General features: G+C 37.5%; 1 protein-coding gene across 4 annotated transcripts in view; it reads right to left on the reverse strand.

The window, feature by feature from the left end:
• Nucleotides 1-27,794, reverse strand: part of LOC116707692 (serine-rich adhesin for platelets) — a 149,925-nt gene that overhangs the window by 8,827 nt on the left and 113,304 nt on the right. For all 4 annotated transcript variants that reach the window (XM_032545136.1, XM_032545138.1, XM_032545137.1 and 1 more), the window contains 3 exons: nt 11,584-11,747; nt 760-967; nt 322-477 (listed from right to left, as the gene is read on the reverse strand). In XM_032545136.1, the coding sequence (XP_032401027.1) occupies nt 322-477; nt 760-967; nt 11,584-11,747 (528 nt within the window). The remainder of the gene's footprint in view (nt 1-321; nt 478-759; nt 968-11,583; nt 11,748-27,794) is intronic.

Below are 27,794 nucleotides of genomic sequence, written 5' to 3' on the forward strand. Positions count from 1 at the left end.
ATAACACTTTTTAGAGATAAGTGTTGGCAGAGATGGTAGTCAGCATGAAGTAAGAAAGGAAACACACAAATTCCAGCACAAATTCACTTGTGGAAATCGATCAATCAACCCATCCTTACATCCATTCATTCATCCAAACATCCATCCATACATCCATTCATCCCCCATCAGCAGGATTAGGGGTGCAGTTTGGGCCCGGTACAGATAACAGGTGGCACTGATGAAGGGTCTGGGTTCTGGTCAGAGCTCCTCTGCGTGTGTGAGATTTACCAGCAAAGGTGGGGCAAAGGGGAACTCCGATGGCCAGCTTGTTTGTAATACCTTGCATGGCGTTGTGTGGTAGCTTGGGCAGTGCGTCAAGCTTCTCCCAGGAGTAAGATGGCGTGGGAATGCCTTCCTCTGAACTGCAGAACAGCATGATGTCGCTGCCTACATCCAGCGTTCCCTGGATTCGACATGCTGGCACTGAGGGGGGCACTAGCAGATGGGAAGAGTGGGTGGTGTCGCGTTAACCACTTAACAAAGCAAAAATAATGTTTTTATTTTTTTTCCTCATTGCTCATCTGCTCATTGCAGAGGAAATTGCATCGTTAAAATAGCTGAAGAATCTCATTAAATAAAGATGGTTTATGGCTGCTGTTCTGCAATCATTTTATGAGTGAAACAGATTTAACCCACTATTCAGAAATATAGGAGAGAGTTCTTGCATTCAGCAATACGCTTAAAATAGACATGCTGTGGTGATGAGAAGTTAGTTACCCAACACCGTGAGCCCAATGACTCCAATGTTACGTCCTCCTCCGTCGGGAAAGTTGTTCACCAGGCACTGGTATGTCCCAGTGTCAGACAACTGGGTGTTATTGATGAAGATGGAGGCACTTGTGCTTGGCATGGTGGCCACAAAGCCCACACGACCCTTGAGGTGGTTAGGTAGGGTGAACACCTGGCCATTCTGGTAAATTATCACCTGTGTTGGGAATTAAAATGACAGAATGGAGCAGCCAAAAAATGTTGAAATCAAAGACAGGGGGTGAATGGAAGAAGGGAAAACATATTGGACATTGGTGGGTATGGAAAGGGAAAGAAAAAAGAACAATTTGTCAACATTTTGTGGATTTTTGTACAGTAAAAAAAGACTTGGGGTAGTGCGGTCAAATATTCACTTCCTTTCAGATTTCTGTTTTTGCCTTGTCGTCACATCTAAATGTTTTAGATTATTAAACAAATGTAGCATCAGACAAAGATAATTTAATTATAATTATATTTTCACACAGAGTCACGTTGGTTTGAAAAGTATTGTCACTTAATTCACCAAGTCAACATTTGGAAACTGACTTTTGCATTTACTCATGCTACTTGTTTAACTTAAATTTTTACTTGATTATAAATACTTAAGTGTGACAGACAAGCAAAAACAGAAAATATATCTGCAAGAGGGAAATACAAACCACTGTTACAGGAACAAAAGTGGGTGTTTCAAGAGTCACGAGAATCCTGTGGAAGTTGTTTTCTACACATTTTTTGAGCTGATTCATTACATGTCTCTCACACTAGAGGGGGACATATTTCTATGGCCAGGATGAAAACAGAAAGCACACAGACTAAATAAGCCAACGGAATTGACTTACTTCTCTACAGCAAGCAAGCAAACGGACCTACTAAAAACCTTTTATTTGTAAGTGGTCTTTTTCTGGCTTACATGATTGACTTTGGGGGAAAGGGCATGCACTTAAAGTATGCTTTCATGATACTGTAAGGCTCTTCAGATGAAAGCATTCCCTAAATGGAATGCATAATTGAAAACATTTTATTTTGGAAACATCTAAACTACAAAGATGATGATTTCAAGGGTAGGAATAACAGAAGTTTCCTGGACAAAAGATGAAATCCAGTGAGAAAATCCTACAAAACCTTATCCAGGAAAGCCAAGCTTTCCTTTTTTTTCTAAGTCCCTTGTGACCGCTAACAGTGCTCATAGTGCCAATACACTGCACCAGCTAAGACTACACACTTTCAGGTGGAGTTAATCGTCCCTCTGCTCCAAAACTGAGGAGCAGTGACCGATCACCAAATGCCTCAAGATTAGGTTCGAACTGATCACTTGTGAGACCGGACAACATGTAAAGCAGCTCTCACCCTCAGCTGGACCCACACAAAAGATGAAGGACCCCCGCAAACGCTTATGTGCAGAACCGTGACAGTCGTGCACACTCTGCCTTGCACGAGACACAAGCGCGCACACATGCAGGGGGAAATCAGAGGGGCTATTCACTTTGCTGAAAAGACTCCTCATTGAACTGTTCAAAGACCCAGGCAGGAAACAACCAGCACCAGTGTGTTCCACTGTGAACGTACATGAGTGTGTGTGTTAGCAGTATAGCAATAGTTCTGATGAATGTGTGGGTGTGTGTATGTGACTGTGTCCTCCACCGCTGCCTAACGATTGTAAATTGCGTGGCTGCAATTTCCTGAGTGCTGCGCGCTCGCTTTGTCCTCTTATGTGCAGATGAATAGGCAGCTCCTCCGCTGTGATGAGAGCCTGTAACTGCATCTCTTTCTGCTCATGTGTTTCGGTGGAGATTCATTTACTAACAAGAAGTGCATCCCTATTGGGTTGCTGGTGTGTTGTGTCTGCCACAGTAATAATACTCCTTTATCTAGTTATTGTGGGATTTTTTTTATTGTCTGTCACTGGACTATTTTCCTGTCTTTCCACAGGTTTCTGCTTCCTGTTTTTTTTTTCCCTTTTTTTGGTACCCACTTTAAGAGATGACTTGTAGTGTTGCTTGTCTCTGATGGCCTCACAATATAATCTGGACTGAGTGTGATCCACTCATTTGGCCTCACATGCCACATTATGCCTTTATGTGTTAACTGATCTGATGGGATCAGCTTTTAATGTGCCATATTTAACCCATTTATCTACTTTTTGTCTGTCTGATGAGTTGATCCTGTCTCCTCTAAATGTATGTATAAGCCACCTCATTCGATCGCGTGACCTGGTTGGCTTTGTGGCGCTTTGCTGACAGAAAAGAGGCCATGGCCGGGGTTCAGATGGCAGGCGGCCCTAAGAACTCTAGCTGGACTAGCTGGATGCCCCACTGCTGGCCCAGCGGTAAACCCCTGTTTCATCCTTTCTCTCCGAAAAATCCTGCATACAGACGCAGGACGAGCATCTGTGCTCGTTGCCCTACTTCACAAGTTTTCCCTTGCCTCCGCGACCCACAACTGGAAACACACACAAAAATCCTTCAAATATTCTCTGTCACTGTACCAATTGCATGATCATATCCTTCTTCCAACTGACCCCATAAGGAACCCATTGGCAGCAGACATGAAGAATCCTGCCATGTTCTCAGTAAAGCCTGAATAAATCTCTAAACCCCCCATAGCTCCTTTAATTTACTGACTAAACACTGACACCGTTATCTCTTTCTATCCTGTGAAACATCCTGAACAATATGGACTCATTTACCCAATGATTACCATCCCATTGCTAAATGCCATCCAGAACATATTCTAAAATAATAACGTTGTGCCTGTCATTTTTCCAAAGCATCGTTGGTACAGACGGCGTTTGATTTGCAGTCCATGCACAACTTCATTGGGTTAAGGTTAGGAATAAATGGTACACTTTTTTATTTCAATGCATGTTTAGAGACACAGAGTTTAGCGGAAAATTAGATAAATACCTTTGACTGAAAACTAAATAAACTTCTGCAGAGTAATTGCAATGTGATATTCTGTATGGAATGTGGTAAGTAGGTTTAATTATTACAAATACTTTTTCTTTGAACTACACCTAAAAAATAGCCATTACATTTCCATATAATTTTTCAGTTTGTCCCATTACAAGATTTCCATTTAAATAAGACTTTATGTGCCAGACCAACACTGCATAATATTAATACTGAGGTTTGCAAAATTAGAAATATGAAAATTGTGCATATAATGCATTTTATATTCAACAATTAGAGTTGGATGTTCTTTGGGTGTTTATTTCTACCATCTAAAGAATAAAGTGTTTGCTGATTCTACAAGATAAAATAGCTAAAACTCAGTTTGGTTAGAAGAGTGCTTGTGAACATTTTAAAGTCTTGCCTCGTAGTGAATTTTATTTGAGTTGAGACTTTGGTACACTTTGAATACTTTATATTCAAAGTGTATATTCTGAGTACACTAAATGCTTCCATTGTAGATTTGGTTGTACTTCCACCACAATCTCAAGTCTTTTGTAATATCCAACTGGTTTACTTAAATGCTATAAGTCCCATTCATCTTTCCAGCACATCTGATCATCGTCTCTACAGATCCCAAAAGCATGATACTGCCATCACAAATTGTATTGAAAGGGTTGTGTGTTTCCCTTAAAACCTTCCCCCCTCAACTTTCTCCCGTTCAATATGAAAGCAGCACATAAGGCTCCAGGTCTCCTATGACCAGTGTACCTCCTCCTTTATGTTTGTGCTGTCATCAACATGGCTCATGACAAACTACAAAATAGGACTTCTAATGACTTTCTTTCAACAAAAGCTTATATAATGCCACTCTTTAAAAAAGAATGCAAAAATATTAAAGACTATCACCCAAAACATACTACACAAAAATTTTGCATTGGAAAGGAAACTGTCAACATATATGAGTTTCTGTTAAAGACGTTCCAAATGTAATTTTATGCAACAGTGGAGATGATCACACCACTTTCTCAAAAGGGCAATGTAGACTAGATAAATGTGCAGTAAGTTTTTTTTTAAGTTTCCATGACTACAGCAGTACACAGAAAGGGTATTGTCCAGTTCTGTGCTTCCAGGCTCTCCAGAATGTTATAGGTGACATTTGAGTTACTTGAAGAGGAAGTCCAGAGAATTCCAGTCTGAACAAGGAGGCGATGAACTGGAACTTGTGAGCTTGATTGCTTTGAGGAGAGGTGAAGGAGTCTTACTTTGTTATGTTAAATATCTAACATATTTGCTGGCAGAGCTATGTGCCGTATATATATAGAGAGAAAAATACTATTAACCAGGTTGAATCAGTGATCTGGGGTTGTGTAGGGATTTTAAGTTTTGACCCCTATGAAAACAACTTAAGATCTCCATTAAAAACACAAATCACGCCTATCCAGCAGAAAACAGTCACTAATCCTGCACACCTTATTTTTCCCTCATCGATAAAAAGCATGAACATTTACAATCTCAGCTAGATCCAATGATGATATTTAGGCTGCAAAATAGCTTATCTGGTTGAGCAGGTATGCCTGCATAGAGAAGCTGAATCAATGGCCTGTAACTGCTTGTTTTGCTTCTAATCATACTGCATTTTTTTGTGCTTACAACTTAAAATAAAGCATCAGAATCCTTACAAAAGAGAAAGAAAGGGGTCTTTGTTCAATTTCTTTGAATGAAGAAACAAAACTTTTTTCTCCATGTTCTGAGGTCAAGGGAATGGATCATCTATTTAAGTCAACCTAAGGCAGATTTGCTAGGATCAATGTGGGTATCCAAAAGATCACGGTAAACATTCTCAAAAACAGATTAACATAATTTCTGCATCAAGGATTTCCACTGACCTGAATTTCACTAGAGATAAATTTCATGCATAAATATTAACTTACGAGTAACTAAACCAAGAAACAGAAATTTGGACAATGACACTGAAAAGGTTATTATAAATAAGAGAGACAAAAACTGCTTCATAATTTCTGTCTGAGACACCAAAATGCATTTAAACTTTTGCTATTTGATCTATTTCCATTAATGAAACAGAAAAATTCAGTTCTTGTCTTAGTCTTTTTAGTTATCTTAGTTCAACACAGCAGCTCTGATACAAAATAACAAATATGGGTATTACTTCAAACTCTTTGTTCTGCTTTGCTTGCACCTATAAGCCACAATCCACTCAGCTTGTATCCAGCAATAAAAGAGTGCTGTGATGTGAAGGTATGCACTTAATAGAAACACAGAGACTTGCTAAGGAAAGTTGTACCATGGAAACCGATTTTAGATCCTAAATGATTCAGCTCCCATTTGTCACCTAAAGTTTCTCCTTTATAGCCAACACAACTTATGCAGACTTTGTTTGCACCCTTGTCAGATGTACAACATCAGCACAATATGTTGCATGTGCACAGACTGGGCTTTTTTATTACAGTTGTGTCATTTGTCACACCATTCATCCTTGCAGATTTTCTAAAATGTATTTGCAGGGTTAGAAGAGGAGCACATGGTCAAAATGTCAGACAATTTTAAGTTTTTTGTCAGACAGTATTAATTTATATTTGTGAAATCTGACTGACCAATGTGGACATGATAAGGAGAGGATAAATTGGTGAAGTAGCCAAAGGGTCAATTGTACCAACAGAACAGCTGCAGAAAAACACAGCTAAAGTGAGGGAATCTCTTACAGACAGTTTTTGACATGCCACAAATTATGTATTTACAGAGGAATGGCAAGGAGAAAGCTCTGGTTGAAAGACACCCTTATGAAACCTCATTAAATCATAAGCAACATAAGGTTCAGGTGAGAGCAACATTCAGCCTGCATGCAAAATGGCATGTGTGGAGGATTGCTAACTGCAAACAAACACACCATTGTCAAAGGAAAATGTGGTCACAGCACTATGTTCTGGGAAATTTTTTCTTCATCAGGTAACCTGAACTGTTTTGTAGAAATAGGAATGGAGCTAAATACAATGTAATCCTGAAAGAATCTAAACAACTCTAAACATATACAGATTTTTCAGGTTGTTTTTGATTAAAGCATGCTTGTGTGCTAGTATGACACAGTCAACATCCAGGCTAATCATCAATTGAGAATCTTTGGCAACACTTCAAAATGCATGTCCACAAACATTGGCATAGAGTCTAACTGAGCTTAAGCTATTCTGCAATAATCTGGCAGAGATAAACCTACAAGCTGTAATTGCAGGGTAATGTGTTTTTTTCAGAGGATTGAATGTGGTCTTTGAATCCAAATGCATTTACAGAATTCTTTAATAAAAAGCGTTTCCAAATCATATTTTTCCCTGCCTCTTCACAATTCACAAAACTTTGTGTTGGTCTATGCTTATAATGCAAACAAAATGCACTGCAGTCAGTCATTATAAAAATATAAATTGTGGAAAAACCTCAAGTGATTTGCATACTTGTAAAGGACAAGAAGTAACAATAATTTTAGCTGTGCATGTGTATTTGGATAGCAGGGTTTATCTGGATTATCTATCACCTGGCTTTTCAGGGAAAAGAGGTCAGGACATTTGATCACAGTGCAGCAACAGAACAATGGACAGATTACAAACAGAAACAACACACAAACATTCAAACACCCAAACACAGGTACACTCCACAGATTCCACGTTGTAATCCACCGCTCAGCCTGTCAGTTAATCAGACCAGATAAACAGGATACAACCAATGCAAGGCTTAGGTTTAGACTGTTCGAGATTTAGGAAGAGGAACTTCACATGGAGTCCTCTTTAGGTCCCAAACTTAGAAAAATACAACAAATAATCAACCACGCATGTTTGTTTATCCATTATTATTAATATGACAAGCTCAAGACGAAGAGTCCTCTTAAATACTAGAAAGAATGATGTGAATTTAAATAAAAAACAAACAAAAAAATTGATTACATTACAATGGTGAAATTTATTCAAAACTATTTATCTGCAAGCACAATAGAGACACAAGGCAGGTATTGTGAAAGTGGTATTAGTTATTGTAATCATTATTTCCTTTTCAATGAGAAAAAAAATATTTTCATATTTGTCAGCATGTATGACAGCATGCAACATTTGAAAGCACTACTCATAGAAGTCAATTCAACAGAAATCAGTGCTTCAAATTATCTCACAAAAGCAACAGTCTTCATGTTAGTCTTCAAAGTTTAAAGCAATCACAGTGGAATGGACTCATGGTGAACCTCAGTTTATGGAGCTGATGTGTAATGGATAAATATGACATGAGTGCAGGAGATGTATTAAAGTTACTCAGGATTGCTCTGATCTTATAAAATACTAATTTCAATGTGCTGTCATTTGAAAGGCCACATTACAATTCAGTTAAGAAGGTAGATTAGATGAATAAGGCCAAGTCTGCCATTTTAAGACAATAAAATCACCTGAAATGCATAATAGATCAAATGTATGAAAGAACATATTTCAGATCACATTTTAGTTTTTTGTGTTTTACAGTAATGGTGAGTCATTTACAACAGATCTATCTGAACATGGCACTCAAGTTTAAGCATGCAGAGTCCTGAGTATACTTCCTAAAGTGCAAATGCGGCTTGTGCAAGAGTTCTTTTCAGTAATTGTTAATGGCTTTTAACATCAACTATAATCAGTCATGACACTCTCTCTACTTTCAAAATGACCTTGTACTTGTACTCTTCAGTATGTTCTGTCACCTCACATGGCACTTTTATTTCAGCACACACATTTAAGGCTGCTCATATATTTCATGCAGACACCAAATCTTTGCTTCTTTTAATGTGTGATTGCACAGAATGGATGCCGCAGAATATGTGTGAGTGTGCATGTAAAAGGTACACACTATCTATGTAATTGTTTTTTCTTACTGTCTGTAATAAAATCAGGCGGAAAAATTGCTGTTTTAGCTCAGTTAGGATTACCAAAGCAATGGTTTTTGTCTAAAGTCCAGGAAAATTATAAAGATAACTTTAAGAAGTTTCTTGTCACAATCTTAAAAGTTTATCTATTTCAAGAAAACTATTAATTTGGGAAAATCCAGATGACTACATAATTGTTTTCTAAGCTTGAGGTTGGTCAATTCCCAACATTTGAGTTAAATTTAGGCCCACCCTTCAGTGTATTTCAAAGGCAGTGATTTGAAGTCAAGTGTAATGACAGTTGCTATTAAAGTAGCTACCTGCAGGGGGCACTTTGCGATCAAAATGAATAGAAAAAACGCAACAGAATAAGTTCTAAAATGAACAGCTAGCTAAAGCTAGCATTTATAGCATTTTTTTATATTTTATTCTTAGAGGAACAAGAACATAACAAAAGGAGGCACAGCCTGACCTGTCATCATGACAAGTAAGATGGTAACAATGAGAAAGGAAAAGAAAAATGAATTTGTCTATTTGACTATTCTAGAAATTTGTTTTCTGCGTTATTTCAACAATTTTAAGGTCAAAATTGCTGAATTGTAAAGGAAAATTGAGGACCCAACTTTTCAGCCAGACAGTATGTGATTTAAAAGGTTTATTGTAAAGCTTGTTCGTGTGAAACAGGAAATATCGGTAAGGAATATCATCTTGATACGTCAATCATATCAATCATGTTCTGGCAATAGAACAATCTGTATCATTTGACCACAAGTGTAGTCAGTAGGAAAGGTTGTCTTTTCTGTGTTTTTTAAACAAAATTTTGCTTAGGGTGAGTATATGAGCATCTACAGTGGTTTTGGACCAGCAGTCTGTTCAAAGCAATTCTGAGTGTATGTGTGTGTATATATGAATATGCCAGTATTTTCGTGTGTGTGTGTATGTGTGTTTGTGTCTGTGTGGTGAGAACAGCTGCGTTACAGAGCCTGTCGTGGGCGTGAGTTAATTAGTGCAGAAGATGATTGTGTTATTTGGGCGGCCGACCAGCACCGGGGTTCAAAGTGAAGGGAGGCAGGTGAGCTTGTACGGCCTGCAGCTGCATGTTAAACAACTCAAATGGAATCAGAGAAAGGCCCGCGAGGGGGAGGAAACACTGAGTGAGAGAGAAGCAAGTAAGCAAAGGTGAGAAAAGCAAAATACTAAGAAGAGCTATTGGAGGGGAGGGGAGGATGAGATACCAAATTAGAAATAATACATGCAACTACTCCTGGTCAGGTGCAAAATATAAAAAAAAAAAAGCAACAAAAAAAAAACTTTAACTATGCTTAATTTAAAGTTACACAGACATGGTTCAGAAGGACATGTGCCAACTTCAGGATAACTATTTCTATCAACGGTCTCTGGGATTAAAAATAATTAACAAACACAATTTTCGGAAAAGTTAATATGTTTTCTAAATTGTCATAAAACCTTTGATAAATTATTTTGGAGAATGCCCCCTGACTTATGTTCCATTTAGAAAACCTGGAAACTTTTCTTACAATGAAGCTGGACAATGACTACTGTAACTAAAGCTGTCAGATGCACCGAAAAGAGAAGTGTCGTGTGTTTGTTTTATCAATGTCCATTAGCTCCATTTTTAAGCACAATTCACATTGTGGGTTAGTGACATACTGGCTGTATTCAAAAATGCTGTTGCCTATTGGAACTGTAGTTACTCTAGTAACAAACAGCAAGCAGCAAATGCAGGTGATCATGACAAAGTCAAGGACATAATAGTCAAGTGGAACAAAGCGTCCTGGTCAAAATGTAACTTTTTGACTTATAGGCAAAATGCTACATATATCAGGGAACTAACACTAAACCCACCATCCTGTCTAAGATGCCTGGTGGTGGCAGTATCATATTTTGAAGAAAGCCTGTTAGAGCCTGGAAAGACTTGAGAATGGGGCAGAGATTGACCTGCAGAAAAGAATCCTAGCTATTCAGCTACACTTTAAAGTGTTATGTCAATAGTGAAAACAAAGTTCATACCTAGAAAAGAATGATTTATATCAAAGCATTAGAAACCATGACATAATCAAAGACACTATCCAGTGAACAAGAGAAAAACTCAGGGGCACTCAATGCAAATTTATGCACCAATTTCTAAATCGTGTTTGATTACCATGTATTATTTTTCTTGCACTTTACCATTTTGCAATTTTTGTTTAGGTTGGTATGTTACGTAAAACCTTTTTGAGGTTTTTGGTTGCAAGATGAACATTTTGAAAAAGTTTAAGGTTTATTTGTATGTTTTTCCAGGTGCTTTTGCACAAGTTGAACCATTTGCTGTATTCTTTGTTCTGCTCCCATTTTCTGTTGAGACTGTTGCATCATGCAATTTCACAGTAGTTCAGTGGACACAATACATGTTTTTCCTTTCTACAATGTGTCACAAATGTACAGATATACAGATAAAAACAGTGTTGTTGTTTCGGCATGTGGACCAAATAGGTGGAGAGCTTTGAATACAGCCAAGGCTTTGTCCTGATCGTCACCATAACCCTAAGTAATGTTGGAAGTTCGGATCCAAATTTTATGTCTTGAATTATGTACAATTGAAGCATGTGGGCAGGGGATAAGAAGTCTCTGTATCATGTGTGATAACCCAAATGTTCTCTTTGCGCTGTATCTGAGCAAACATATAAACAAATCAAGTGTTGTATACCTGCTTTGACTGCAACGTTGAGGGAGAAAGAACAATGATCATCCGCATGATGCATATGTGATAATATTGGATTAAGGAACAACTTAAAAGTCTGCATTTCTCTTTACAGTGCACTGCTGCACAGATGAGTAGAATGTTATTACACCTATCATGACAAAACTGCATTTACGGCAGGATTCTGACCGCTATGTTCAAACATTAACACTTTATATTCTAACACCTCTTTAAGTCTGACCTTTTGATACAAACATACTGAAAGGCTGGGGGTATAGTTTTCTTTTATTATCAGTGAATGGATGTGTCATTGATACCTGTTCTGGCAGGTTAGCGTTGGACAGCGGGATCACCATCCAGATTATGTTGAGGTTGGTGAGGGCAGCGCTGGTGGTAAAGGAGCAGGGCAGGATGGCCGTCTGGCCCCGAGCCACCTGGATGCTGCTCTGGGACACAGTCACTTCCAGGGCCCGGACACACACTGCAGGAATAAATAGGAGGATGTGAGTGTCTTGGTTCAGAGTAAATGAACATAAAAGTAACAGGGCAAGAAGTTAAACAAAAATTGTGGGTTCAATTTATGGCAACCTTCATGAGTATTGTCATAGAACATAAATGGCTCAAATCATTCGATGCTCCTTTGAAGTACAAGTTACTTTGAAACATTAAACTTTTATGTGAGTAGGTCTGTTGATGTGTAAAAGTACTTAATCACACCCAAAGTAAACTTGTAGAAGATGTGTGTATAATTAGTTATAATCACCATTGTTGTTTGAACCAGAAGCAGTTCAGTCCAAACAGTGGAAAAATGTTTCTCAATAAAATGTTTTAAATCATTATCCCACACACATAATCACAGCAAAAGAACAATGCCTTTTCCCAGCACATATTCCCACCAATTATAGCCTCTTCCATAAATTACTGTATACAACATAAAAACATAATTTTTCCATTCACACAATAATAAATGCATCACTATGCATCTAGTCTACTGCCTCATATCTTATTTACGAGACTATTTGTAGTATTTTATTACAGCTATTTCTTCACTAATTAAGATAAAACGATATCTATCTTATTTTCATGATAATGCTTGTCTTTCCCATTTTAAACAGTGGCCAATAGAAATAGACCTTAATATCACATCCACAGAAAGTAATTGAATAATAAGTAATTGCTCAGACACTGTGACCACATTAAAAAGTAGAAAAAGTATGAAATGAAAACCATTCTTCAGTTACATTTACTTTATAGGAATTTTTAGTGCTCCTAATAATCATGGCAAGCAGATTGTTTTATTGTTAAAAAATATTTTTTAATGTGAGCTTTTATTGCAGTGAATAAATGTAACTAATTTAAACACAGTTTGTTGCAAAATTTTCTAATGTGAAATTAGGTTATTGAAATAAATATATGTTTTTCTTAGGCATTTAATGCATATTTGTCATGGACACAAGTAATAGTGGAGGTAGCTAAATTAAAACAGTCTATCCAAGGCACTAAAACTGTCATACAAAATATACTTCTGTACTATGTGATCATACATTTAAAATATGTAGAAGAAACTTCATATTTGTTATTCATTTAACCTGAATACCTTTTGTTTTAGGTAATGGCTGGCTGGAGCATGTTCCAGTCAACTACTGGATGACATGGAACAACCCGGACAAGCTAAGAGCATGTATGTGTTTCATATTTTAAAAGCAAAACAAAAATCAATGTTTACCCTTGATTTTTTCAAGGGTTTCTTATGTTTTCTTATTCATGCCTAATGGATACAGAAGAACAAACATGATGTGTGGAGAACAAAGTGTCTCTATTGTAATTCTCTCAGCAGAACAAAGACATCTACACTGAACTGTGGAGGATCACATGAAATATGGAAGAGCTACATGAGGAAAGCCGATAGGTTGTCTCCTGAGTTCCTCATATTTATCATCTATTTAAGACTATTTCCTTCTTTGAAATACAAAATCCATCCATTCACACATGCAGCTCATGAATCAAAATCACCACTTATTTTTTGTATATCAAAAGAGGTTTGTCCTCTCTAAAGAAGATGCTCAGAAGAAGCTCCACATCTGTACTCAGCTGTGAGTCTTAAAAGGAGCCATGAAGGCAAATCTGTGCATGCTGCGTCTATTCTTAGACTGGCTAAAGACATTATAAACAAAATTAAGTTACATCAACCCCGCAAGCATGCATCCATGTCCAAAAACCCAGATGGGAAGTAATCTTATCTGAACATGGTGAGGGGGATGATGCACTGATATGATTACAAATAATTGATCATGTCCTGTGAATGGTCCCTGTTAGTGATACTGTAAGATGATGATCCCGCCACAAGTCAATCACAAAACCATTGGATTGTGTTCAAGATTCATGCATTGCAATTTGCAGAATTATTTAGCCCGTTTATGGGGAATTTGAAGCTTAAGAACATTTTAAACAGATTTTGAATATTGCTGGCCTGTTCTAGCTGATGTACTGCCTGTTGATCCCTGCTTGCCTGTCTGCCTGAAACCTCCAGGACTTCCTACGCTTTCCTTCTGTTGGCAGACATCACAAGCCCTGCAGCTTCACTGATGGGCCAAGGGGAGATAGGCTGCTGGGCTCTGTTTTGGTTCATGGGAGACATGCTCATGAAGAAGACTCCCTATGAATTATGCAGCCAATTTCACTTAGAGGCATTATATTCCCCTGTAATGCCAATATATCATTCAGCAGCCTGATTCTCCTCTTTAGTTCATTCGCACAACGTATGACGCGAGACATAAACTCCTCAGGTTGTCTGCATCATTACATCACTAATGAGGCCCCATTACCTGTCGTGACATGCACAACATGAGGGCGTCATTATAAATGTAATAAATGTCTTTGGTCACTAAACTCATCTGATCTTCTTATCCTCTGTGTGCAGTGTTCACTTCATACTCTGAATCATTCTCTGTTCTTACTCTGAGATTAATAGCAACAAGGAAGAAGTTTATATTAAAAATTAAAAACTTAAAAGACTTTCCTAATAAGTTTGAAAAATTACAATACAAAGCACTAGAAATCAAGACAGAAAGCCATAAAGAAAATGAAAGATTCAAGAGAAGTAAAGATAGAAGGAGCATCTCATCATCTTTAAGCCTCCTCCAAGGCTGCAGTCTCTCAAGCCCACAACAGCTGGAGGGCTCATTTCAAAACACTGGATTAGAGAACCTCTGCGCTCCGAGCCTCTAAGCTCCCACAACCAAGGAATGACATACACACGCACACACATATATTTAAAAAAAAAAAATCACAAACAAGTGAACACATAGTGTTCATACACTGCATACACTGTGCCTTTTGAACTCAAAAATATGCACATGAATTGCTACTCACTGCCATGTGCGCACATCCAAACTCATTGGTCCATGTCATTGGCGACATGTACGGTGGTCCTTCAGGGACACATCTAAGAGAGAGAAAGCCGCAAAAATTGCCTGGCATTGCCTCATTATTGTGAACACTTCTGCCAAAGCTTCTCGCCAGTTCTTCTGCTCTATGCTTGAAGCATGCCTGGTGCACAGCTGCTCCACCAGAATTCATCCATAAAAACATAGATAGGCAAAAGATGAAGGGTGAGGCATTCATTCCCAAAATGGCGTCTTACATTGACAAAAATGTGAATTTAAAATGATTTTCCTTCAATAAATAATTCTCCGTATGGAAATGACACAGGCATCTCTTAAAAGACAATGTAAAAGCATGATCTCATTTAAAGAACAAAACATTTATCTGTATTTTTTTTAGTTTTGTAAAAATAAATATATATTGCATGTTGAAAATTATTAATTCATTTCTGAAGGGTCAATGATTCAAAGCATTTGTGCAATTAAAGTCTTCCTGTAGTTGATGACCAGCTTTTCACATATTTTCTATACATTGGTCACTCCATAAGACAATTGATTTGTGAAGCATGAAAAAAGTTAAATGCAAGTGTTGGAAATCTTCATCTTGCTGTCTATCTCAGTAGTTTTACCATCCAATCGTTCCAAATCATCCTTAAACAGTCAAGCTTCAGTCTTTCTCTGATTGTAGCTCTGAGCTGCCCTGAGGCAGTGTGCTGCAGGACTTGGACCAACCTGACTAAGAGTCATCTTAAAAGAACTAATTCCATATACTGACCTTATCTGGCCCACAGTAATGCACCATATCCAGGAGACAGGGTAAAGCTGCACTTTTGCACTTAACATAACATCTGTTCAGAATGAGGTGGAAATATGTGAAATGAGAGAGTGTGAGAGAAAGTGCTATAGTTTAAGAGGGGAGGAATTGCTAAACTGATGAGAGGCAATACCTGTAGTGCATGTGTAGACCATGTGTAGCTCAGTTAAAAAAACAGCTTTTCTTCTTTCTTTTGGAATCCAAGCATGAAAACTACTGCTGAGTAATGTATGAGAAATACACACACCTTGGAGAGATGAATGTGAACCCACTTCTTCAGTCAGGGTAAAATGGAGCCCTGCTAGGACGGAGCACTGATGTGTCTGCTCTCTCCCTCACTTACACACACACCCATACACCCATTCACAGAAAATCTCTGAACTGCAAGTCATTTGCATTATGTATTTTTATATTCATATTGCCTTTTTTATTCACAGGCTTCACTTTCATTTCTGTTTCAAACAGATTCCCCTGATGTTGAGATGAGATGTGATGAGCTTCTGGCACAACTTAACGGGCAGGCTAGGACACACACACCCGCGCACAGAAATATGTGCACATAAATAAGTGAGAAGATTGATGAAGATGCAAAGACAAGGACTAAAGAAAGACAATACATATTTAAAAGTGACATGGATGAAATATTTCATCTTTGTAAGCTGTTGTAAATATCCAATATCTATATTTTTATCTTAGACCTTGAACTTCCACCCAAAAACCACAATTCTGAGCTGACTTTAAGAATTTATTCTCTGTACCAGTGTGTATTACCAATGCTTAGCCACATTTGTCCTTGTACGTTTTCAAAGAATCTATCTCCATTTCCTGATTTAGGTGTGATCTGCTTTGCATTTATTGTTTAAGCTGCTTCTTTGGACCCAGAAAACTTTTTGATTGTCCTAATTCTATAGCTTCCATATTAGAAATTAATCTCCTGGAAGATAAAAAGCAAAAGAATCAAAACCATCAAATTAACCACAGTCATGATCATATCTACATATGGTTTCATGTGCTCTCACACCTGTGTCATCATACAAACAAAGCTTTGTGTCCTGTTGTCCTGTGAAGGACCCTAGGGCTTCTTGATGACTTTCAGTTCTTGTAGAAGCAGACCCTGCCCTGTTGCCCCTGCCCACGAGGCACCATGATGAACCAACAAGCAAGAGAAAACATTCCTGTGAAACTCAGGTGGTGTAATTGTGTACCCAGCTGCCGGATGGCAACTCACTCAAGCACTAGAGTCAAAGCATTGCAGCGGCAAAAATGTGTTCACAAACACAACTCCAACTGATAGTCCGCACTGAAAAGAGATCTAATTTTTGTAAAAGCAATGCTACGTAATTGAGTGAGCTAGATTTTTATTTTTTTTTATTACTTTATTTTGAAACCAGGACACCACATAAATCTGCCATAGATAAAACAAGAAAATCAGTTTTCTTAACAAAAAAAGATACAAAAAATTGGGGTGAATCGCTTGTTCAGGTCTAACATGGTTTTCGCAGTGACGTAAGGGGACATTATTATGAATTTTTCAGGCACTTCGTGCCATTTTATAGCACACTCAACTAACTATGTTAACTTCAGTTGTTATAAAAATGCTACATATATCAAACAAAACTTAAGAAATTTGCCTTAGACAATTTAACATCTTAAAATTGGGTTTGTGTCTTTCTAAGAAGCTTCTGCTCTTTCCAACAATTTAACCTGCCTTCAGCACGACATGATGTAAAGCTCAAAAAAGTACATTTTTAACTGCAGCCTCCCAGTGGATCTGTGATGGGCAAAAATAATACACTATGACAATGTGCTGAATAGCATCTTGGTTCCATAATTACCACATGAAGCTTTAATGTGCCAATTAAAAAATTTAATTTGATATTAGTGCTTCCTGAAAATTTTATGTTCACTTTGTCTTGGTTTATCATTCTATTTTTAACTAGAAACAGTTTCTGATTTTCGCAACACTGTTACCCAAAAATCAAAGTCATGGCAACTTTGGTCATTGATAGCAAAAGAGGGCAGAGTAAGCAGCAGGGTGGAATACTATAATGACAACACGTACGTTACACTCCAATGCACTGATATTTTCTGTTTTACTTTTAGTGTTTTAGCTATAAGAGAAAATTATTACCATATTTTTTTTTCCTTTTAAGTACAATCTCATTGATTGTTTACTGAATAAAAAGTCAAATGTTTTGGCAGGTGTTCTGCTTTCATGTTTTTTAAGCACCATACAACATTTCTGTACTTTAATGCCATTGACCTTTCTGTGATTTATTCATTGCATACAATTTGCACTTGCCTTCTGCAGGTATGGCTGAATGATGGTGTTTCCATCTCAAAGTAAACAAACTGAACCTTTAGGACAGGCTTGTTTGTAGCTAAAGTCCAAAGGAACCCTGGTACAAAAGGTCTTCATTAATATTTTACAAAGAGGAAAATGTTGGTATTCTCTAATGTGTACAACAGAACAACATCTGCAGAAACTTAAGCAATTTCATACCCAGCTTATATGCACATTTCTCATGTAAATGTTTATTTCATTAATGTATTACTATCCATATTAAAAACTGCATCAAATAAACAGTTTTTCCTTTCAATATTTTGCTTTAGTTTTCTTCTATGCAGTCTGTCCCGCCGACACGTTCCCATTAAAACAGCCTTTAAAACCTCTTCTTCCTCATCCTCATCCCCTGCCCCACCCACTGCAGCTGATTTATTAGCTACAAATGCCAACCCCAATGCAAGGCTCAGTGACTAGCCTACATTGCCTAATACTCGTCTCTAAACTGTTCTGCATCTCACTGCTGCAGCTTATTGTAGTGCCTAATGCACTGCTAGAATAAACGCATAGCATGAGCTTATGCATGTAACATTAGTCACCATATTTGTATTCTTACACATTTTATAATCATGAGTGGAGACTGCGCTACATTTCTGCAATGATGGATAACAGAGTTATACCATACTGGTTTACAGCAAATCTAGAAGTTGCAGCATTGGCCAAAGTATCATTTAAACAGAATATACAACACAAACCTGACAATGAAAAAGTTCTGCACAAATGATCAATCCCAAAGCAAATAGAACATAAAATACTATGACCAACTGTTTAGCAAATTAATTCATCTATATTGGGACATATATGAAAAAAATAAAATAAAATCAAACTGAACTCAGATGGACTCACTAAGTGAGCAGAAGGTTAAAGTAGGCCACTGCCCTCATGCAAAGTTAAGCCCGAGTACTGGAAGACGACTGCTAAAGCAGCAGACAGATGGCTCCGCACATGCAGCCCTGGACGTACAGCTAACACATATACACATACATCTATGGTCCAAAACACATCAAGAGCAAACTTCAGTGTAGTACACTAATCACAACTAAACATCTGAAGGATGTTTCTGCACTTACCCACAGTGTGCTGCTTAGAGAAAATGAAATGTTTTACAAATTGCTGATGCCATTTGTCGTAATTGACAGCTGAAGAACCAGACCAGGATTGTCCCACAGAAACAGACCCCCAACTTTCTGTCAGTTATATGCCACCTTGTACCTTTCATACATCTCTGTGTGGAGTAACTCCTTTTTCTGGCAGACTTGCATGTTTGGCAAACTCATCACTGTGTCTGCATGTAAATCTGACATTCTGGCAAGCTTACCAATCTGCCAGTAAGATGACATGATTGGCAAGAGGCTGTGTTCTTTTTTTCTCCCCTATTTGGCAGATGCCATGCTTATATCTCTTTAAGCTTGTTTCCAGTGGCCTGGTTCTACCAAAGATACCACCAAATGAAACAGTAAGCTATGACTTATCTGGGCTTACAGGTATAGATAGCATCCAGGTAATAGTCAGAAACATACAGTGATAATTTCTAAAATTACAGAACTTTCAGGACTCATTTTAGGTTACTTGGATTTGAATGTATGTAAGATTCATTACTCAGACTAATTTGTTCAGGAGGTAATCTCTTTCCATCAGGTAAATGAACCATTAAACAAACACTATGACTTGTTTGAACAGGCTCCCCATGAAACTAGCACAAAAGCACTCCTTTAAAGTTCTTTTTTTTTTTTTTAAAAAAAAAAAGCCCTAATTGATTCTACTGGGGTTTGAAACTGTTCTGCTGAAAACAACATGACATGTTTTCCTTTATGTTGTCAGGCAAGGTTAGACTGCTGGGATCACCTGCACAACACAGGTTAATGCAGCCACCTAAGCCCCTCAGTCACCCAGCCAGACTCAGGAGATAATACAAAACGTTGATTCCTGGAACTAGCAGTTAGCCTGAGGTAACTGTGTCTGATGCTGCTATGTTGTCAATTGACTCAGAGAATGAGACTGCTTTTTTCTCAAATTCTTTTCTTCTCCTTTGTTCTCATCTTTGATGCCTTTCCCACCAATTCTCTGTGGTTTGATCTCTCCTTAGCTGCATTTCTCACCCAGTAGCTCTCTAAATGAGGACGGTGATTTTAAGGCCGCCAACACAAGCTAAGCCACCTGGGAGCAGCAGCCCTTTTTTTTGCTGGAGAGCTGGTCAATGCAGCTCTCTAGCAACAGCGACTTATAATGATTTATTCTCTGATTGAGTCCCTTTGAGGCTGAACCCTCCTTAAAACAGTGCCACCCAGAAGCACTGTCAGAGAAAAAAAGAATGTGGCTAAATTTTGCACTCAGCAAAAGGTGTAGCAAGGGAAAATAGTCGACTGTATTGGAAACAGCATATGTTTTGTAAAGACTGGTGGTGGTACGTTTGTATTAAAAAAGTGAACTAACAGATCAAAAATTGAAGTGCTGATACAACATCTTTATCGTAGTTTTACTTTTAAACCTTTCTTTAGTGAGGAGGAATGATGCTCTAGTTTCAGTGCCCGAGTCTGAATCAGCTATATACTTATTATTTTTTCATGTCAGAAAACCACATAGTGTCATTGAGTAATGCAAAGTGAATAACATGAAAAGTAAGATGCTTCTGGGGACTAATTATTTTGCACATACACATACAGTATATACATATAAAGAAGAAGAGACAAATCATACACTTAAGTACAAAATATTTGAACAACAATTTGGTTGTTCCACCATCATCCCTATTTATATGGGATGAGGTTGGTGGTGACATTTGTTGGAGTTTGTCCTGCAATCAGTGGGTTGCCTGTTCAATCCCGACTTCGTCCAGTTCCATCTTTGTGTCCTTTGGCAAGACACTTGACCCACCTTGTGGGTCAGTGGGCACAGTGGCACCAGTGCATTGCAACCTTGCCATGGCAGCCTCACCTCTGTCAGTGTGGGTGAATGACTGAATGTAGTGTGAAGCACTTTTGGACTAGATAAAGCGCTGTACAAGGACAGGCCATTTACCATTACCATTTTTTTTTTTTTTACAATGGATGCTATTAGTACCAGAAATAGTTTATTCAGGATTTAATTATGCCTGACTGGCATTTTTCAGGAAGCACCAACTTGGATGGATGGACAGACAGAAAGACAAACAGGATTTAGAAATCTGCACAGACAGTTCAGCTCATCTGAGCGGTCAGATAAAATAATACGTAATTTTGTGACAGCTCAAAGATAAGCATATAGAATAATGTCAAACTTTCCCTTTTCTTCTTAGGTTAAAATTCAAATTATGTGAAATACTCTTAAGGGTTTAACAAATAAACATCTGAAATATACCGCATGTTTCTTTTCTACTTTCTAACTTCCTGCATCAAAGGATCTCTGAAACTGAGTTAAAAAGAACATTTGGAAAACCTCTCTAACTGTGTGTGGACAGTTTTGATCCTTCCCCACCAACCTCTTTGATGTGCGCTTGTGACTAGGTGTTGACCGGCATGGTAATGCTTTCTTACTCATTCCACTTCTGGATGTTTGATGTAGGTCAAACGCTGGCTCAGCAAAATACTGGGAACAAGCCTGTGTTCATATTCTGCTCACTGGTCAAATTTACATCCTATTTCATTCAGAGGATACTTTACTGTAACACATTCACACAAGTACACACCAAGATGCACAAACCTCCATCGCTCTTCTACGAATCAGCAAAAAACAGATCTATAAAAAACTCTACACAAACACGCTGAGTGTGCAGTCTTCAGGCAGCGAGAGCTTTTTCCTCAGGCAGCAGAAGAAGCAGGAAGTCAAGAGCTCGAACTTCATATGACTGAAACAAGTTTTCTAACAATCAAGTCAGATTGTCGCAACTTGTTGAGCAGTGAGGGTCTTTACACAAAATGTTGGTGAAAAATTGTTGACTGACAATGATACGTTACTACTATTAGCAAACACATGACATGTGAAATATTCACTACAGATTTAAAATATCCTCTCATTTGCTTGAGCTTATAGACGATAAATCAAAATTATATGTAGCTGAAAAGTGCACCATAAGACAGCTCAATACCAGAAGAGTGGCAATACTTCCTATCTGAAAAATGCTGAGTAATATTCTGAGGAAAAATCACCAAAATCCCAACAACACATCTAAAGTATTTCAGTGTCGCTTCACAAAGCTAACATGGCAGTGTATTAGGGGTTAGATAATGCTGTTGTCAGTCAGTGACCTTTTCCTCGGTAACAGACTTCCTTTAAGCCTCTTCGTGTGTTGCCGTGAGTGGGTGTGTGTGTGAGAGTAAGTATGCATGTGCTTGACAGAGCAGAGTCCCAATACCAAGCACATCTGCTCCAGACGCCTCTGGCGCTGCCATATGGCTAACTAAAATGCCTCCGACTCTTACTACACAGACACAGAGTTTGCAATAAAAAGAGAAAATGAGTGAAAGTGTTTGTGCTTCACAGAGAGACAAAAGTGTGCGACAGAGAAGGTGTATGGAGGGGGAGGAAATCGGAAAAGAACAACAGCTGGTGAGTGAGGAGCTGCACGTGGTGCCCATTAGGCTGAGTGGACAGATCCAGTCCACTGCGAAAAACGCTAATGTTTTAAACACCCTGATACAACCACGTTCCTTCATTCATACCAGTCCAGATCAAATCCTTATTATGTAACAGCCGTGCCACTCTTAAACACATATTTTACCTGGCAGGAGAGGTAAATGAGAAGATCGAACAAACTGTATTTCTTTTATTAGTAATTCCCTATGAAAGTGTTACCTCTGATGGTGAAGCAGGTAAAAATAACTCAAACACCATTTGCAAAAGCTTCAGCTAACTTCAAATGAAAGGAGACAAGAGCTCAAACCAAAAAAAAAAGAGATACCTTCTGTATTTAAGAATAGGACAGATAACGGTACTGCCAACCAACCTAATTACAAAACATATTGCAGTTTCCTGTTTAGACACACTAAAGTGATTCTCTTAACATTTCAAAGAAAAGAGTTTGTAACGATGCTTAGATTTAGTTTACAGCTGAGACGTGCATCTTTGTGAGCAGGATGTACAGTACAGTATCAAAGACATCAAACACTGCTTTAAATCTCATTATACTGACTGTTCGTCTCCTGCTTTCTTGTCTTTGAAGATTCTTAATTTAGCTTGACAATGCACTGAACGTGGCCAGCATTTTTCCTGAGACCGGTTGGAAGTTCCACATATTAATAAAGAGTTTGATTTGAGATGACTGATGGTGCGGTAACCGTAGTGTATGATTTGTTTGTTTTGGGTTTGTTCTTAAAAATATTTCTGTCCTTTCCGTGTAAGAATTTAGATAAAAAATGGTCTTTATCTTTGTCAAGTTAAATACCCATACAGAGGTTGTACATTGTCTTTGCAACCCAGTGTACTATGCAAAAGCATGAACTGTCTCTTGTGTTTTATTTTGCTTTATTTCCATGTGATTCTTTTCTGAGACTGTTTCAAAGTACTCTTAATCATCTTTGAGTCTATTTATTATTATGTAATTCCAAGATCATAAGCTGCATTAATTAAGAATCTAATCTAAGAAATAGAATATTGATAGCTTTATAAAAGTTCTCCAAATATTTTAAGAGCGCTTTAAGGCCCAGAGAATTAATGTTTACTTATATATAAACAGTAACAAAAACAGGCTGGTTTCATTTCATGCAACCTACAAGAATATGGAGGTTATTTAATACTTTTACACAGTTGTGTAAACAAAGCGCCTCCAGCTTCCCCTTTAACTCCTCATTTTAATCTTCTTCATTCGGTCTTCTCCTTCACTGACTGGGGCATTTCATGAAGACTGCATTAATATGGGGAAATCAATACTTTCACCACAATGGCCTTCAAGAGGCCGGTCAGATTTGGTGGTGAAGACGGAGATGGTGGTGTGCAAAAGCTGCTTGTGTATGGCAATGAGTGAGAGTATGCTACAAGTTCACCAAATAGACATTGATAGTTATTCACAGGTTTTTGTGTGTATGTACTTGGGATCTATGCAATGACAATGACAAACTGAATTGCTGTGTGTGTATGGATATATAGATAGATGCTAGATAGACTTAGAAATCTGTATAGACAGAGTAAATACATTTAAAGGATTACTCATTTAACGACCATTTGCAGCCATAACAACCAGAACATATTTACATTACGTACTGATTAAGGAACACCACCCTGAACATGACTCCCCTTGATGGAGTCACATATCGTTCTCTGACCTTTGAAGAGTGACTCAGGCATGTCATAAGCCAGAAATCTGTGAGAAAATATTTTTGAAGGTCATAAATACTGTAAAATGAAGGAACCACTTGAGTTGATGACTGCTTTTTGCCTAGGTATTTAATGCAAACAAAAGATGGAGCCGACAGTGTATGCAAAAGAGGGAAAGGAATTGCAGTGCAGCATGACTAAAATATCTGATTTTTTTTCTAACTCCTGGGATCTTTACACATTAGGCACTTCCCAATTTTCCATTCTTTGCTTCTGCTTTAAATTGACAAAGATTTTGTATTTTAATTTCTACTATTCCTAGAATTACCTTCTCATCAGACCCTTACTTTGCTATTTCTTGGCTGCTGAAAAACACAAAAATATTTTTTGGAGGAATGTCAAAAAAGCCATCAAATGAAGACTAATTAAATCACAGGTTTAATCTGCTGGGGTGCATATGGTAATATATTATATGGTAGAGGAGACTTGAAGGGTAAATTGATTGATTTATGTCTTCAAGCTCATTTTATCCCATTTTACCCTCTAATTCACCCATTTACGCACTAATAGCAGCTGGCCGTCATGCAATGAGCTGGTGGAGGATGTGGATAGAAGCAGTCAGGAATGGGACAGTGAGCCATGAAACTAAAGGAAGACCTGTTTGACCTCTAACTGTTTATGCCTAAAAATAAAAATAGTGAACTGATAGTGAGGTATGATAATCAATATAAAGCTTTTTCATTTATTTTATTTTCTTAAGTTTTGTTTCTCAGATGTATTCCAAAAATAGCACACATATGTTTACCATCATTGTTGTCTTTGGAGGGTTACAGTAAAGTAGATCCATTCAGGGTCTATATATATGGAAGCTGTGGCACATCGTTCTTCAGTGATCCATGTCTCTAGCACCCTTTCTTTGTGGCATTCTCATCATACTCTGCATGAGAGCCAATATTCATACAAGCATGTCACCAAAAAATTTCATATTGGTAATGGAGCTAAACATCCGTGTAAGGAGGACTTAAAACATCGAAGGCACCACTAAGTGTTTCTTATCTTGCTCATAGAAAGGGTGCCACCAGAAAAAAAGGAAAGTGGATGAAAATCACTGTGTCACAATAAATGTATCAGCCTTGGGGTATAAGGTATTTTCAGTGTCTTCCATGTGTGGACCAATACCATTCAATCATTTCCACACTAGTTTAGGCTCTTAATCCAGTCAGACACACTTCTTTGTTTAGCACAGCCTATTCTTATGAATCTCTACATTCTTCCAAATACACATGTACTGTAGTGAGAACACACACAGAGAAATCACACCCCTCAATAATCAGCTGAGCTATTCACTGCTTAGGGCTACACACAGAATGAATACATTCATCACATAATTACTGTGGAGGCAGTCACACACTTCATCAGTCTATTCCTGTCCCAAAGAGCCCCTAAGAGAACAGCAAATGCGTAAGATTTCCAAAAAGATATTATGGGATTCCTATACCTCCATTTAAAAAAAAAAAGCCAAAAGAGAAAAGTAGGACTTCCACAGCATTAAAGTGACATCTTGACTGATTCACTCTATGCAAAGAAGAACAGGATTCCAATAAAGTGGATCCTCAAATGTTTGAAAAAGGCACAGAAACCTCTCTTATAGGCATGGAGGATTTTAGTTTTGTTAATCTAATGGTCTCTTTCACAGGGGAAGATAAGTGGCAATCAGGCATCGGCCCGAAATTGCAGCAGCTGGGAGACACATAAAGCCAGCAGCATTTGTGTGGAAAATAATGATATAATGGGGAAATACAAAAGGTGAGGCGTTAATGCGGGGTGATGTATGGTGCTGTGAGTGAGTGGACCAAAGACTGACATGTGGAATATAGTGGAAATCAATGGTGGCGTAAAAGCAACAGAGCGATGAATGGGATCTTGGACTTATGAAATTGAAGGAAGTATAATCGGCTGATAAAGTACAGAGATTAGTGGAAAAGGAAGACTTTTACTGTGTCCAACATGAGCCAACAGGAGTATTGATTTGTTGTGGCCATGTTGTCATTCCTCTGTTTATGTCCTTATAATTTACATACTGGTTAGAAAATCTATTTGTTTTTCTTTAATTTTTATCATTTAAGACTCAAGTCGCTGCTGGTGTTTGATTCACAGATATTCTGTGAAGACCCATGTATCTGCATGCTGTCTTTTTTATCTCAGAAAATCATTTCAGCATAATGCATTTTTCAGACTCCTCATTAGATTTTTAAATAAGATGGTGGAAGGATCATTTGTTCTCATGAAGGAATATTTAATCTTTTAATGCATTCTACAAGTGGAAATTAGGTATATGGAGAAAAGACTTAAGCTGGTATAAACACTCTTATAGTATGGCAACTTAGAGTGAAAACGTGGGCTCACAGTACAATGGTGTTAAATATATATATTTTTTAAATAGATCGTATTTTTTAAAAGTCTTTTTTTACATATATGCAATAACTATTCCTACTGCTTCTGAAAAAAATAACATGTTGATTAATATTATTATAAAATGTGCCAGTGTGTTATTGTCCATCACCTCATTCCAAACACATTTTTGGTGGCTTTAAAACTGCAGCTTTTACTGTGACATTGAACATTTTTAAGCTATTTAAAATAATGAATTATATAATAATAATATGTTTTATCCCTAAATAATAGTTTTTTTTTCTGTCACATCATTTTGGGACCTGTGAGTTTTCTGTGTAAATCAGACAAAGAAAAAGCTAAAACAGACAGCTTGAGAGGTTGAAGAGTGAAGAGCAACCTTGAAAGAAACATGATGGAAATGGCAAGGTGACATGACACAAACTGAGGAAAGCATGTGACAAAGGGAGACATATTTCACGGTGACGGGAGCCATCTTTTGCTATTCAGCCACATGAATCCTCACTCAGAGAAGTGATAAGAGTAAAACAACCCAACAAGGCAGGTACATCAAAAAAAGAAAAGCTTCAGCGTGCAAAATGTTCCTGCATTTGTATTTATACTGGGCAAATTGAACTATATTTCTAACCTATTTTGGTTCCTACGAACAGCAGATCGAAATCTAATGGAGTTATTATTACAACTTTTCCTTATAGGAATATTTTTGAAGGTGGTATTTTACAAATGAAGACACAGCTTTGTTTTCCTGGAAAGGATATCCACCTGTTACATATTTTATTCACATCTTTCCTCCTCTGACATCGTAGTAGTACAGACAAACATGCTTCCTACAAACAACATCCACATGCAAATACTTTGCAGTAACAAAATAAATTGCATGAAGGTAATACAATTAAGAAAAAGTACTACAACTGTGTTATAAATGACTATCTTACATCAGAATTGCAGTCTTTATCGCATTCTCTAGAATACTTGTGAAATTTATTTGAAAAAAAAAATAATGTCATACTTTAACTGAACAATTGAACCACCCGCGATTTGTTTAAAACAAGACATTGAATTTTGGACATACTAGTATTATAATGATTTTAAGTCATATGTTTGACAAAATACCACTTTTTCCCTTTCTTTATTTGCTTTATAAACTGTGAAGCAAACAGTGAACCACTCTCTTACTCAGAACAAATAAAATCTCTCAACTGCTGATCCAATTTAGGATTAACCTCTTTTCATACCAAATGACAAGGTATTTTTTATGTGCTTGGGTTTAACTACACTGTTGTTCATTGCTTCTTTCTAAATCATACTCTTGTTTTATGTACTCCTACTAAAAGAAACAATAATTGT

Source organism: Xiphophorus hellerii, chromosome 18 (assembly GCF_003331165.1).
Source record: "Xiphophorus hellerii strain 12219 chromosome 18, Xiphophorus_hellerii-4.1, whole genome shotgun sequence".
Lineage (NCBI taxonomy): Eukaryota > Metazoa > Chordata > Actinopteri > Cyprinodontiformes > Poeciliidae > Xiphophorus > Xiphophorus hellerii.